The following is a 16,170-nucleotide window of genomic DNA, read 5'->3' on the forward strand; positions in this document are numbered from 1 at the left end:
AGGCCAGAGAGAGAGAGAGAGAGAGAGAGAGGCCCAGTGGGCTGATCTTGAGGTCCTCCTGCAGAGGTCGAGACTCAAGCAGGAAGCTCATTTGACCTTAAAGACTATTGGCTGAAGGAGAGAAAAGTGGGGTATTCTTACAGACAAGGGGGTCTGGTTTTTATTATGGTGTGCAAGATATGAAGGATATGTGGGAAAAGCTGTGATTAGATTCCTGTTTAAATCAACAATAATTTATCTTTCGGAGCTCATGAGCCAGAGGCTTGCTCAGGGCCAAATTTGGTGTTAGGGCTCCCTGTTTATAAGCCTTGTCAACTGGCCTTTTAATGCATTATAAACTCTCTAAAAGAACCTCACATACAATATATGTGGTGCATCTTACTGTTTTCTGTGCTCATGAGATGCAACATTTTCAATATTATGTTGAATAACCAGATGTTTTGACCTACAAATCTGTGAAGTATCATCTAGAGCAGGGGTCGGCAACCTTTTCTATCAAAAGAGCCATTTTAGGCAAAAACAACAACAAAAAAATCTGTCTGGAGCCGCAAAACATTTGTGATGACGGTAACACAGTTTATAGTCTAAGTATATAGTATATAAGTCTAATGCAGTGAGGGCCAAAGAGCAAATGTATTACGGATTATTAGGGCCACATTGAGGGAAAAAACATCTGAGATTTCCAGAATAAAGTCATAATATTACGAGAAAAAAAGTCGTAATATTACGAGAATAAAGTCATGACTTTACGAGAATTTTTTTTTAATATTATGAGAATAAAGTTATAGCTAAATGAGAAAAAAAGAAAATAGCACGTAAAATTACTGCTTTATAATATTACGACTTTATTCTCGTAATATTATGACTTTATTCTGGAAATCTCAGATTTATTTTTTTTCCTCAATGTGGCCCTAATACTCCGTCGTACCGTCGTACTATAGAGCTACAACAATGATAAATAAAAATGAAAATGTAAACAAAAAACAGTTATTCATTTCCATTTTTAAAAATCCACAAAGAGCCACTGGAGAGGAGCTAAAGAGCCGCATGAGGCTCCGGAGCCGCAGGTTGCAGACCCCTGATCTAGAGGATAAAATAATGGCAATGCTCAGGTGATTGGACCTCAGACGAACCCATGTCAAGTCCCCAAGTCCAACACACCACCAGCTATGACTCAACATTTCTCGTGGGCAGCAGCAGCAGAGAGGGGCTCGTCTTTGACGCCCTGCCTTGGCTGCCTTTGTCTGTCTTCCCAACAGCAATAAATCCCTTTCTATTTCAGATCACATGCCAAAGGGGTCACACACCATAGCTCCCGTTCCACAAAACCCTCCCCCCGTCCTCTCTGTTGCACACAACAAAGCTCCTCCAACAGAGCAACAGGTGGACCCTAAATTTAAGGCTGTGCCACCACCGGTCACCGGTGTAGTTATAGCGAGGGGAAGTTTGCTGATCGAGTGACGGCGTATCAGAGGCGGGGATTAGAGGGTGTGTGTTGTGGGAGGGTTGCGCTGGGCGGGAAAAAGTAAGAGCGCAGTGGAAAAATGATCTGCTCTAGATCTCTCAATCAAATGATTCAGGCCCTCCCCTCGCAGGCACACCTCCACATCACGCCACTCTCTCCTTGGAGCTGGCCGCCTTTGCCTTTTTCCTGCCCTCATACGAACATTGAGAAAGAGAACCTGACACCCCCCTCATCCAAAGCCAGGGCCCCCAAGTACAGCCATGTGTGTGTGTGTGACTCTGACTAAATGTAGAGAAACTTTATACCATCAGAACAGTGACGTAAAGCCTCACCAGCATAGTTCATTTGCGCAGTCAGGGGCAGACAGACATTTCCAAAAAGTATCACATGAATTCACACAGAGAGAGCCAACGACAATGATGGAACTACAAATACTGACTGACAAGATGGTATAAATAAGCGCACATGCACAATCTTGCTTCGTACATTCAATATTTTTATTTCTCAATGCAAAATGGCACCTGTGTTGTCCCCAAACTGGAGATGGCAGCCAGTGTGTGTTTTACCGTTATCTGAAACAAAAAGTCACACCACCACCACACAGACGCACACACACATCATGTGCCTGCCCTCTATTACTCCCCCATGTGTTGTATAGAGAAACAGCCCATGTAAATACTGTTCCTCCTTGTCAGGGGGTCAGCTGGTTCGACATCATGTTACAGTACAGTCGCATGACGCATGGCAGGTGTTGCACAGACTATACGGTTAGTGTCGGTGTGTGACAGCCATTAACATTCGCACCAAATTGCATGGCTGTCCAGTCATTTGCTGGGGAAAAAAACTATGAATTCATATGTTCAGACACAAACATAAGTGATGGGTTATTGTATATATACCATTTATGAAGATTACATGACACGATGCAGTGAAAAGGTGGGGGAAAATGCACACAATGAATTCAAAAAGAGCAGCAGACGTGCAGTCAGTTCACTAAAGTAATGTTTTATTAGAGTGGCCAAATTGTTTTAGCAATTTAGCAATTAGCAATAAAGATCAAAGAAATAAATCCAAACAGATATTTTTATTGCAATGAATATTAAAACGAATTGTAAACGGAATTTTCTTCCATGGATCATACGATAGATAAAATTCAAAATTGGCCTACAAAACTACGTCATCCCTAGAGCACCGTACAAACATGAGAGTGGTATCCATCTTCTCATTTAACTCTCAGCAAGAAAGCAAAGAAGCATTTCCCAAAATGACAAACTATTCTTTGAAGTCGACACTGCAAAAGCTACAGAAACTATGCTGATTGTACAACTGAGCACCACACATGCAGTGAGGAGGGACTAAGGCCTACTAGTCTGTTCTCAATGTAGCTGCATATGTAGCAACACACCTTATGACCAATACCAAAATATAATTAAATGTGCAAAGGTAATGTTATACATGTATGAAGCTCTCCGTATGCCTGCAGTCATTCTGGACGGTATCCCTTTCTGCTTGGTAACCACGGGAAAGAATTCAAAACACACACACACACACACTCATGCAGCCTCTTGCCCTGCCTCATGACATGCACACCTCGAGAAAAAATATTAAATTACGCATAACATCAGATTTATTCAACATTCTACTGCAACATTATGCAAATGATCTTTTCCCTCTCTGCCCCTGGTCCTGTTCTGTTAGACCTCACTATTGTATCTACATGCTGTGCCACTGTGATCGAGTTCATAATGGACTCTCTGGCACCGTCAACACATACACTCCAAAGGTCAAACAGCCACCTAGCCCCAAAGTGGCACTAATAATCGCTATTCACCCAGGGGGATAGACGAGAAGCAACATTCACTGCGTACTCTTTGGATGTGACGCTTGCCAGATCAGGACAAGACAAGCCAGCAGGATGGCACAAGTGGCCTGATGCAGCTGACGGCACCTGAGTGAGGTGTTGCTCGGAGTTTCTCTGCAGCTCTGGTGCCCAGCGGTGCAGAAGTTTATCTAATCAGCACAGGGGCGTTTGAAGGGTGATGAGAGGCGACGTCATCCAGCCTGTTGGAGTAGATTATGAAATCATTAAACAGTGTTAAAGGGACTGTTTGTAAGAATCAGAAATGCTTGTTAACAGCAACACCTGTAGCCGTTAAGTTAACGAAAGTCAGCGTCGGGCTCGCGCTTGTGCTCGCTCTAAATAGACATGAACAAGCATCGCTCAAAACAGTGAGGCGACACACGTCAGCTAAAACCACAATATCACTCTATATTTCACCTGCTTGGCAGTAATGTTAGCTGACCAGACGAAGGTCTCTCCATGAATCAATGCTGATCCTAGTGTTGGCTTTTCCTGCTTCAGCCTCCCGACCGCGGTGGGAGGGAACGGGGGAGACACCGGCACCCGGTCGGAGACGATAACGTTTCTCGTTGCGGAGCCCCGTCACTTCACAAGACACGGGAAACCTCTGTTGGTCTGGAGGAGCTGCGGCATTTATTTCTGCACAAACGTCCACTGTACATTCACTAGATATTCTCAGAGCTACGAAGTCTTCTGCAGTGTGTAGTGTGCACGCATGAACGTGAGGTGGAGCGAGCTGAGTGAAGGCAAGCAGGCAGAGGAGCAGAGGAGCAGAGTACAGCAGAGACTCCGGCCCTGGAGACCAAAGCTACGGTCTTCCCCGCGTCCTCCGACTGCGGCCAACACTGTTTTGCAAGACGGGCTTCACTAGATATAACTTTGAGGTTTTGGTGCTTCCGTGTAGTTTGTGTTGGAATCTTGTCTGACCAGTGTAGCCACACATACGTATAAGAAGTTACAAACAGTCCCTTTAACTGGACTACAATAAAATTGTAGTAACCAGGAACCCACTGTGCACTAATAGGAACTAATAATAATTAGGTTTCTGAGAGCAAAATATATATATTTGTATGTACAGTGATTTTGAGTGTATAATTTTGATGTGTTATGTATGCTTTTGCCACTTCAAAGTACAAAGTGCTTGCTTGTAAACTTACATTTTATCACTTAGAATACTTAATAACTAAGCAACCAATGTTGTAAATGATGCAGTTTTTATTTATTAGCAAACTGCTTAACTGTGTACAAACTAAGTATATTTACAATAAGTTGGGAGGTTTCAGTAAAGGGTACTTTTTAAAGAGAAATACGTCATGTCATCGTCATGTTGCCTTCAAGTGCTCAGGAGAAGCTTGTAGTTTTTTAATGCATAACATCGTTTAGTTATTTTTGGAGAAGAAAAAAGGGGCAATAAACTTAAGTAAATTAAAAAATGCATCAATAAATAGTTTAGTTTCAATCCAACCGTGACCAAGACTTAAACAATCCTAATAATTCTACAAATATACAGCCATGAGTGCACGCAAATGCAACTTGTTTTGTATGGTCGTTTTCTGAGTTGTAATATTCCCGATATGCCTGAATGCAGCATTTTGCAGCGTTTTGCGATGTTGCATTTACGCACGTCAGGAGAGCAGAGCGCTCTGTGATTGGCCACTCTCTGTTGAGTTAGAAACCCGCCCCGCCTCCTGCCTTTTAGTGGGATTCCCCGACAGACAACGTGCTCCGCTGTAGCTCAAAATATTTTGACTTTTTCAGCTGTTTTAGCATCGCCTCCTCTATACCGACCAGTGGACTCATATCTCTCTCTTCCACACCAGCACATACAAGGTAACCGTTTAGTAACTCGTGTGATTTTTTTTAAAACAAGCGCCTGAACGCCACTTTATTTGTAAGTTAGAGAAAGTTAACCGCCGTTTAGCGAACGTTAGTCGGTCGCATTCCAAAACGTTGTGCTAACGTAGTTAGCCAGTTGAGCTAACGCTAAGCTAACAAAAACAATGGCGCTTCAATTGTGAGTTGAACCGTGTTATACAGTCGATAGTTTGGCGTTTAGTTGAGTTGTATTATTCGAGGTATTGTGGAAAGTAGCGACTCGGTGGAAGCTAACTTCATTCAGTTTGTGAAGGCCTTCTGCCGGAAAGAAAATGGACGGTAGCTAGCTTTAGCATGTTGTATGCAAGGACTATAGAAGAAGGATAGGACACGGGTCTTCGAGCATGAGGTGTTGCGCATGCGCAGTGTTACAATTTATTTTACTGCGCATGTGCAATACCCCTAATATGGCGCGTTGATGACGCGTGATGCAGCCTCCTTTCCATAGGCCGTGGTTGTATGGTTTGTTTTGATAAAAGTGTCTTCCAATTACTTTTTTTATGATTTCCTTCCTATTTAGGGTTAAAAAGAAAATCTTAACAATTTAGGGTTGTTAAACTTTATTTTTATTGTCCACTGTAGTGGACTACAGGACTATTTCAGTGTGGAAAGACTAAAAACAAATGAACAGATTATGGCTGTAGAGTGATGTTAAACCAAGAATACATTCAAAGTGATTAAAAACACGTGTCGTATCACTGGAAAGCCTGGGATGTCCTCTTTACAATACACCAGGGGTTGAGAGTCAGTCAAAAGAGTAAGAGGATATGCATGTGGACAAATTGTCCACTACAGAGGACACATGTCAATGGTCTGGGTCTCAGGAGGATATAAAGGTGAAATATAGATGTGTCTATGAATATTTATGTTTCATTCAGTGGTAGTTACAAATGGTAATGTCATTGTTAGTCAGCACCTTACAGAGCAGAAGGCCTAACTTTATTCTCAACTTGGTGAACTGGTATTTCCTGTGTGGCAGCAACAATAATTTTAGCAATTTGTTTAATTGCAGGACTTTGATAACGTTACACTATTCAATTAAATTTGCTTTATTGGCATGACTGTCGGGTGAACAATATTGCCAAAGCGTCAATTCAATAATAAATAAAAAAAGAACAAAATAAAAACAAAAACATATATTTATATATATATATTTATATATGTATTTATATATATATACATATTTATATATGTATATATATATGTATTTATATATATATATATATATTTATACATACAATTCATTAAGCAAATTACAATATATAGATATTTAAAAAGAACATGCATTTAAATGGAAGAAAACAATAAAGAAGCAATTAATGTTTGTTGTGTCAATAAAACAAACAAACAAATATAAAAACAATAACAATATATTGCAATATCAGAGGATAAATGTAAAAAACAACAAAAAAACAAACCATGAAGTAGAGGAGTAAATAAAAGACAGAGTGTGTCTTGTCTCTTAGGCTGTGACATTCACTGACGTATCCTAGAGCTTCTATGGCGATGACACTATTTTCTCCAAATAGATGTTGTATTTTATTTTGGTCAGAGAGGGAATCAAAATTTTGGAGTTTACATTTAATTTTTGTAAAGAATTTTTTTCTAATTTCTTCATATGTGCTACATTGTAGCAGGAAATGTTGCTCTGTCTCCACCTGTCTCTGTGGACAGAGCTGACACAGCCTGTCTTCGTGTGTCCCACTTCCTGTGTCGGCCAGGCTGTGATCACTGAGTCACTATTCAATCCTCTGTATACAGTTTCGCTAGTCTAGTCGTGATTTTTGACCATGTCTTGTTTGTTATAAGTTAAATGATGTTGAAGCGTTTAGTCGACCGACAGAATAATTATACAGAAACAATTTTTGATAAGCTACTAATTGTCAAGATTATTTTTCAAGCAAAAAAGTCAAACATTTCCTGGCTTCATCCTCTCAAATGTGAGGATTTGCTGATTTTTTGTAAATGAAATATCTTGGGATGTTAGACAAAACAATTGAAAACATGACTTTGGGCTCTTGAAAATTGTGTTGTTGAACATTTTATTGACCAAACAATCGATTAATCAAAAAAATTAGACAAATAAATGGATAATAAAACATAATTGTAAGCCCTACACTACTTGATTTAACACGGAACTAGTCAAATGGAGACTGAGTTGTTGCATATCTCATCGGTCTAACACTTACTTCCTGTTGATCTCCACAGCACTCCTTGGTTTGGATCTTGGCTCTTCCTAATTTTCTCTCAGCCGGGAACGGAGGGAAATAATAATGGAAGAGCAGAGCTTTGAAGGTCTGCCTCTCAGCCAGACTCTGCCCCTGAGCCAGGACTCATTCAAAGAGCTGTGGGAGGGCGTGTAAGTTATGTTTCGATAGTACATACCATTTTAAAAAATGTCCGTTTAGTCCAGAATAAATAAATTCACCAGTTTGTGTATGTTTGTTTTTGCAGGGTGTCTGCCACCATGACCACCATTCCAATGGCGAATGAGCCTCAGGGAATATATGGAAATATGGACATGCTGGTAAGCATGTCTCCCTGTGTTTCTGTACAAAAACATTAAATTACTGTAGGATAAAGCTTCATAAATATTCATATGATGGTAATTATTTTTTCATGGAGGCACACTGACTCTCATTTCCCTCCTTTTAGCAGCTAATGAATGAACAAGTGCTGACTGATGCGTTTGATGAGAATCTGTTTGAGCTGATCCCGGAGGTGTCCACTAAAGATGGTGTTACTCCCCCGGCGTCCACCGTCCCGGTTACAACCGACTATCCAGGGGAATATGGCTTCCAGCTTCGCTTTCAGAAGTCTGGCACGGCCAAATCCGTTACCTCCACGGTAAGTAATCCCAGACCTAATCTCTCATTTGTTTATTTCTTGTATTTAAACTGCCTGGTAAATGCGTTACAGCTAGTTTCTACGAGTATCAGATATAAATTGTCTTAGATCTGTTCTGATTGATATGAGACATACTACTACCAACTTCAGCAACAGAAATCTCTACTTCCTGCACATAATGTGTAATTTTAACAGAATTAAACAGAATCTAAATGTTAGACCACAAAAAAAAGTTTAAATTCAACAGGACTTGCTGTAGATTATCCTGCAACCAAACATGACAAGGAGCAGAAATTTGAGCCCCTCATAGGAGACAAAGGGGATTTCTACAGCGGCTCAGTTTTGCCATTTACTGCTGAAGTGAATTTCCTCCGTCCGTAGTGTATTTTTTATGCAGAAACTCTTTTCCTGTTTTAATTCACTTAATTAAATCCAACTTAACTATACAGAATTTTCTAATTTTGATGTTTGGAAATTGAAAGTTTTTACTATAATAAACTCACTCACTGGTCTCTTAAGGTTTTATAACCCACCAAATTCTTTGACGTATGTAAAACATCTAACTTTAATAAACAATATTAATATCTTACCTTGGCATCTTGTTAAAAATCCATTGTTTCGCATATTTCGTGGTGGCATTCGTGTGGAATCTTATTCATTGTGGCGATTCGTTAAATTTTAAGGTCTTGAGTCAGTTGCTGCGTTTGAAGAGCCAATGGCATTAATGTTTCTACGGTGACTCACCCAGCAGTGCTCTGCAGTTGGCTGGTTTAAGCCCGGGCCACACAGCGCGCATCATGCTCGCGTGACGGCAACGTCGCGTGTTGTTTTTTATTTCGGCGTCCATGTTAACAGGTTAGAGTGGACACACTGCCCGCATGAGACGCACGTCAGACGTGCGTCTATTTTATAGAATAGAAGGCTCGCCTATTTTTCACGCTTGCCGCTTACCTCTCGGCTGCGTCTCCCAGCAGCAACAGACAGTGAAGGTGATCTATTGACAGTATATGAGCAAGATTACTACAGTTTCCATGTCTAGACATCTGTAGAATATGTCACTGACCATCAATATTTTACACTTCCTATCTAGATTTCAAAATAAAAGTCCTCTAGCGTTTTTAGTGCACAGAATATTTCATTCATTAACACAATGCGTTTATTCTGAAATACTCTAAATAAAGCAGTTGTCTGCTTGCAGGTTTCCATCAAGTTAATATAGTACAGGCTTTTAATTATGTAAACACTGTAGTAGTCATAGCAGAAACCCTACATATGCTATACATATAATAGACTGGGTTAATAGGTTATAAGAACATCAGGTGATAGTTGGCAGTATTTTTCCGATGCGCTCTCTCTCTCTCTCTCTCTCTCTCTCTCTCGCTCTCTCTCTCTCTCTCTCTCTCTCTCTCTCGCTCTCTCTCTCGCTCTCTCTCTCTCTCGCTCTCTCTCTCTCTCTCTCTCTCTCTCGCTCGCTCTCTCTCTCTCGCTCTCTCTCTCTCTCTCTCTCAACAAACACCACGTAACTTTATTGTTCTTTCTTTTAGAGGTGTTATTTAATTTTTTTAAAGATATTTAATAATAATTTTCGTTTTCTAAAGGTTAACAAATAACGAAACTGTTTATTTTGCTTTGTTTTATAATAATAAAAAAAAAACACTTTACTTATATTTATCATTCTGAAATACTTCAGGTGTTTTTCTCCATCAAGGCGCAGTTCAGCAACAAGGTGGTGAAAAGCTCCAAGTTGCCTGAGATGTCGGAACATCAGCATTTATAATGTAAATTGCTGTCCCGCCCCAGATGTAAATTAAGTCGTTTTCGATAAAAGCCGCAACCTGGAATGCTGTAGAACAGGAACCCGAAACCCCCTGGAAATGTTGTTTAAAACTGTGCCAGTCAAAGTGAAGAGGGATTGCTGTAGGCTCTCTCTTACTACTAATGTATTTATTTATTTTTTTGTATTAATATATAGCCCACAGAAATCCCTCTTCACTGTCAATGAAGAGGGATTTATATATATATATATATATATATATATATAGCCCATAGAAATCCCTCCTCATTGTATATATATAAATCCCTCTTCACTGACAGAAAAGAGGGATTTATATGGGCTATATATTAATATTTATGTATGAATTTATTTGCTTGTTTTTAATAATATTTACAAATTACCACACAGTTCTTACCCTTTTTTGTCTTAAATAAATATAAATCACATTTATTATGAAGTTAAATGGCCATTAAAAGGCAAACTCTATGTAGAAAGAAAGGGCTGTCAGCAACAGCAAAAACACAGCTGACAGGTAGCTCCGGGACGCTCCCGAGACGTGGGTAACTCGCGTCTAGTGTGAACACCCTAGGTGGGCATGACGCGGCCACGACGTGACGCTGCCGTCACGCGAGCATGATGCGCGCTGTGTGGCCCCGGCGTAAGTTGAGGTTAGGTTGGTCTGCCGTGAAACTCCCACCCCCTGCGACCTGTGCTGTGGTCTGTGGGAGAGGTGCAGTCTGGTTGTAAAGCACAGCTCTGACATGACAGGACATGTTCCTGCGCTCTCTTCCTCCAGCACAGAATGGGTTAAAACGTATGAAAGCAAGGTAAAAAGTTCTTTTAATTTGATATATCTGGCCTTACTTATTTGGAGAACTTAACATGTAGTTAGTTTTTGTTTTCGAGACGAAAGAGTAGTTGAACAAATTTTATGAAACTTTTAGAACAGCGTTTGATTTTTATTCTTCTTGGTACGCTAGTTTTTTTCTGAGACCGATCTCAGACCAGTTTGGCTTTTAAGTCTTCACATAAGTACCCATAGCTCTGTTGCTGTTAATAACGTGCATGGCTTTCTCCCTGTGCTTTCTCTCAGTATTCAGAGCTTCTCAACAAGCTGTATTGCCAGCTGGCAAAGACCAGCCCGATTGAAGTGCTAGTGAGCAAGGAGCTTCCTCCGGGTGCTGTCTTGAGGGCCACAGCGGTCTATAAGAAGACTGAACATGTGGCCGAAGTGGTCCGCAGATGCCCACATCACCAGAATGAGGACGGTAAGGAAAATGTTTCAGTGAAAAATTGCTTTATATGTACAGAGGAAGAATGTTTGTCTTTGCTAGAAGAATTTGATTGTGAGCATGCTATATCTGAGGTGATTTTAATCTTTTCGAATCTGTTTTCCATTCAGCGGCAGAACATCGCAGCCACCTGATCAGAGTGGAGGGCAGCCAGAGGGCCCAGTATTTTGAAAATGCACACACGAAGAGGCAGAGTGTGACCGTTCCCTATGAGCCCCCGCAGGTATGACTGCCCCACTCGGTCTGTCTGAGGGGGAACTTGTCTGCTACGGCAGTTATTTTTACCCAATATGTGACCTTCAAGCATTTTCTATGTGAGTATATGAACAAACAACAGAGTATCACATTTTAGCTCAAAAATTCAATGTCCATAGAGTACAGAAATACTGAAACCACACATGAATGTGTTTCCTAACTTTAAAAAAATGGCTGGATTTTGGATATCCAGAAGAGGCGATAAGGAGTTTAGAAAAATAAGTGAAGTTCCCTTTTTCCTCTGATTGTATACACTCCAACCAGCAGTAAATACTACGGCTGTCACTCAATTCAAATATTTAATTGCATGATTATTCATCGTTAATCTTGATTAATCGTAAATTTTGTATCTATTCAAAATGTACCTTAAAGAGAGATTTGTCAAGTATTTAATACTCTTATCAACATGGGAGTGGACAAATATGCTGCTTTATGCAAATGTATGCATGTACATATTTATTATTGGAAATCAATTAACACAAAACAATGACAAATATTGTCCAGAAACCCTCACAGGTACTGCATTTAGCATAAAATATATGCTCAAACCATAACATGGCAAACTGCAGCCCAACGGGCAACAACAGCTGTCAGTGTGTCAGTGTGCTGACTTGACTATGACCCAAACTACATGTGATTATCATAAAGTGGGCATGTCTGTACAGGGGAGACTTGTGGGTACCCATAGAACCCATTTTCATTCACATATCTTGAGGTCAGAGGTCAAGGGACCCCTTTGAAAATGGCCATGCCAGTTTTTCCTCGCCAAAATTGTATTTAAGTTTGGAGCGCTATTTAGCCTCCTTCACAACAAGCTAGTATGACATGGTTGGTACCAATGGATTCCTCAGTTTTTTTTTGTTTCAAATGATACCGGTATCTTAACTGAGCCCGCTACAACCTCTGAAAGATCGATCGCATTAATGCCTTATTATTGCGTTAACTTTGACAGACCTAGTAAATACAAATTTTCTACATTTCAGTTGGGATCGGAAATTACCACAATCCTCCTCAGCTTCATGTGTAATAGTTCGTGCATGGGGGGCATGAACCGCAGACCCATCCTCACCATCCTGACCCTTGAGACTCCAGAGTAAGTCTTGCTTCTCTTTTAACAGATGTGAGGGGGGTGGAGGGATGTATCTTCTGGGTATAAAGAAGTGGTATTGCCACGGTGTAACTGGTTATCGTGGTTAACATTTTGACCCGTCTTACTTGTGTGTTTTTGCTAAAGCTGCTCCTATGAAAGACGTGTATTACTTCTCCTATGAGATTTGTATTTGTTTGTGCTGCCTAGGAAGTCATTTTGACCCTTACTTCTTCCGTCTTCTTCCTAGGGGGCTGGTTTTGGGCCGGAGGTGCTTCGAAGTGCGTGTCTGTGCATGTCCAGGCAGGGACCGCAAGACAGAAGAGGAGAATAGCGCAAAAAATGGAACTAAGCAAACGAAAAAGCGGAGTAAGTTTTTGTTGCATTGCTTTTAGATTTCAGTTTCCGTTCCTGCTTGCTGTTCCCTAGCTGACCTCACTTTTGTTTCTTTAGAGAGCACCCCAGCTCCAGCTCCAGCTCCTGATGCAACGTCTATAAAGAAGTCCAAGTCAGCATCCAGTGCTGAGGAGGAGGACAAGGATGTGTTTGTTCTGCATGTAAGTAAAGATACATACTGTAATAAAAGCTGGACGTCTTTACAAAATGATTCATTGTCTGATTAATTCCCCTTTTGATCTCTCCTGCAGGTGCGTGGGCGCGAGAGATATGAGATGTTGAAAAAAATCAATGATGGCCAGGAGTTGCTTGATAAACAAAAGTAAGAAGAGCATCCTGAACAACAAAACATCCTGAATCACTTTTCAGTGGACTAAACTTAACTTTTAAAGTATATCTCAACATGGTCCACACATTTAGACTGCTACTCTGCTGGCTTGGCTACAGTTGAGAGTTTAAGTGCCCATGAAATGAAGAATACATTTTCCCAGTTTTAATCCTGCGTCCCTGTGTTAATTGTTCATTTATCTCTTATTATATGTCAAAAACTGATCAAAATCCCTCTTTTCTCTCGCTGTAAATGGTTTCAAATGCTTGATAACTCATCCTGCACTTTGGGCATCTACAAACATTCATCCAATCAAATTAGACTTTGGGCGACTAGGTAGCCACACTTGTCATATATAAAACTTCACTTCATGTTAGGAGATTGTAGTAGCTAACGGATGGAAAGATAGGAAGAGATGTGTGTTTGGATATCAGCGGACAAAAACGTTTTTACTTCCAAAACAATGGCTGAGGTTGAATTCATTCAAGGGAAACTTTGCCGTTTTTTTAATCGTCTCTCTCGGTACATGCAGATCAACGGAAAAGATTCCCCTTCATCTCTCCCTCATCCTCCTCTTGATCTAACAGCTGGTGTGTGTGTGTGTGTGTGTGTGTGTGTGTGTGTGTGTGTGTGTGTGTGTGTGTGTGTGGCTTCTGTAGCTCCCTATTGTGCGAAACAGGCTGCCCACTTCTTGGCGGTCCAATCAAATGCGAAGGATTTGATTTAAATCCCTCTTGTAGCTATACACCGCTCAGATATTCTGTTTCACTGTGAGATACGTCACAGTACAGAAGTTAAAGATGCTCTAACCCTGTTTCAGACTTTAAACCCACGTTATGATCATGTGTCTACCTGGATTTTGTCCTCAACTCCACTGCTGTGTTCTTATAGAGGTTTCCTGCCACTAGAGGTCACTGTTTATAATGTTTAAATTAAACCCATCTACCACGGGGTCAACTGAGGTTATTGTGTCATTAAAACCATTTCAAATCTGTCACATCTGCCTCAATTCCAGACACTCACTGGATTTGCCCTGTTTTCTTTCCACAGTAAAACAAAGAGCAAGGTGTCTGTGAAGCAAGAGATTGCTGTGCCTTCCAGCGGAAAGAGACTCCTGCAAAGAGGAGAGAAGAGTGACAGCGACTAAGAAGCTCGCAGCCTTGATCATGAGAACAAACATCCTCGTCCTATCCTTGTCTCAGCCATCGGGTTTATTTCAGGCTTTTACCCGTCATTGGAACCCCAAATCACCGGCTGCCCCAGTACGCCATAAAACTTGATACTGTAACTGTACTGCCTGACCGTTTACTGTACTGTAGGTCCTGTTAAATGGCTTTGAGATCTTAAAGGAACAGTGTGTAACATTTCGGGGGATCTATTCGCAGAAATGGAATATAATAATCACCATTACTATGTTTTCATAAGTGTATAATCGCCTTAAACTAAGTAAGCCACAGAGTGCAAAACCATGGTATTGCCAGCCGCTGTCTGACTTCCGTTGCTCCTAAAGTAGTGTTATTATGGTAAGCAGCGAGGCGAACGGCGTTACCACGGTTTTACACTCGACTGCTTTTGTTACAGCAGTCTTGGAAAGGGAGGAGTGAGCGGAGGGGTACTATGTTGGGGGTGCTCAGTAGATGCCGCAAAATCCTACACACTGTTCCTTTAGACTTTGCATGAACCAGAATATCTTGGTATGCCTTAAAATTAAGTGACTACTTAATCAGTGTTAATCTTCGCAGGGATTTACATTTGAGTTTTAATGATTCCATTTTTAAAATGTCAGTCATGTTGTCATTTATAATGCATTATTTTTGGTCTGATTTAGTTAATGAAAACTGAAGAGATTGTTTCTTGGTATTTCCTCGACATTTGTTCTTTTATGTTTTCGCAAAATAGTAAATATTTTAGTAGAGTAAGACAGAACTCAAGAAGCAGTTTGGTCAAATTTGCAAAGGATCATAATACGAGTCACTGCCATTCGTTAAAAGTCATGCTTGTTAAACTTGAATGGATGTTTACGTCCATTCAAGTAGCTGTATTACTGTACCATAGCCCATGCGGTTTCACACATTTACATCCTGCCAATCTCTCCTTTTGGGTGTCTATGTGAGGAAGTCGGTCCAAGTGTTTCAGTTCCGCTCTCTTAGATGACCTATGCAAGCAAATATAACAATGAAAGTAAGAAAAGGAAACAAATGTAAGGCCAGATTGAATAATGTTTAAGAATGCACAGGCTTGACTGCATGTGATTTTTGTCAGCTGTTTTTTTTTTTTTTTTCTTCTTCACGTAAAGCTGTAAATACATTGTAGCCCTGTTTATTTCCAAGGATCTGTCTGTTGACCTCTTAAATGTTGGTGGTTTTGCTCGCAGGGAACATGTACTGTCATGATTTCTGTAAAAAAAAAAAATAACGGTAGATTTGGTAGATATGGGGCTGGCTGGATCACCCCAAAAGCTAATCACCTTTTAGTATTTGTAACTTTTCTATACAGCAGGGAACATAAACTGTTGGTGGGGAAAACAGGAATTTTTACATAAAAATACAGGAAATTTGGACACAAATTTGCAACAGAACACAAAATAACAAGAAAAACACCTGTGAAGGAATTATGAGGCACAACCCACTCAATTAAGCTATTGAAAACTACTGCCCGTCTAAACTGATGTGATTGGATGTTTTTTATTTCACCCACCGACCATGCGATCTCAGTTAATCCGCACTTCAGTTTGATGTGACCAATCACTGTCAATTTAACCACTTTGTGCTTTTTACACTGCCAAAAAAAAAAAAAAAGTATACTTAAAGGCATTTCTTTGTTATATTTCTGTATCTGTTTAGATTATTTTGGGACTTAGTTTTGTATAAGAGGTTTATCTATCTATATTTTTCATTGTCATTTTTTTCATGGCTTTTTTTGTATTAATTTGCATTTTGTTACTCAAAGCTTAAAGCCAAAATAAAAAGTGAAACTGCCCTTGTATTCTG

At 40.3% G+C, this 16,170-nt stretch overlaps 2 protein-coding genes across 2 annotated transcripts in view; one reads left to right on the forward strand and one right to left on the reverse strand.

Moving 5' to 3' along the window:
- LOC141760450 (eukaryotic translation initiation factor 5A-1) overlaps nucleotides 1-16,170 on the reverse strand; it is a 47,181-nt gene that overhangs the window by 29,349 nt on the left and 1,662 nt on the right. The gene's annotated exons all lie outside the window — the stretch shown is intronic.
- tp53 (tumor protein p53) lies at nucleotides 4,990-16,158 on the forward strand. The gene is made up of 11 exons (XM_074623286.1): nucleotides 4,990-5,156; nucleotides 7,410-7,560; nucleotides 7,656-7,728; nucleotides 7,860-8,048; nucleotides 10,916-11,090; nucleotides 11,225-11,337; nucleotides 12,353-12,462; nucleotides 12,707-12,825; nucleotides 12,910-13,013; nucleotides 13,104-13,174; nucleotides 14,231-16,158. Exons 2-11 carry the CDS (start codon nucleotides 7,475-7,477, stop codon nucleotides 14,325-14,327), a joined length of 1,137 nt encoding a protein of 378 aa, XP_074479387.1. The 5' UTR covers nucleotides 4,990-5,156; nucleotides 7,410-7,474; the 3' UTR covers nucleotides 14,328-16,158.

This window comes from Sebastes fasciatus, chromosome 22, assembly GCF_043250625.1.
Source record: "Sebastes fasciatus isolate fSebFas1 chromosome 22, fSebFas1.pri, whole genome shotgun sequence".
NCBI lineage: Eukaryota > Metazoa > Chordata > Actinopteri > Perciformes > Sebastidae > Sebastes > Sebastes fasciatus.

What these genes read in the sequence shown, in the direction of transcription:
- tp53 (XM_074623286.1), top strand. Translation starts at nt 7,475, where the DNA reads ATGGAAGAGCAGAGCTTTGAAGGTCTGCCTCTCAGCCAGACTCTGCCC. An exon ending in CCAAATCCGTTACCTCCACG is followed by an intron (nt 8,049 to 10,915) that starts GTAAGTAATCCC and finishes GCTTTCTCTCAG; the next exon opens with TATTCAGAGCTTCTCAACAA. An exon ending in AGGATGTGTTTGTTCTGCAT is followed by an intron (nt 13,014 to 13,103) that starts GTAAGTAAAGAT and finishes TCTCTCCTGCAG; the next exon opens with GTGCGTGGGCGCGAGAGATA.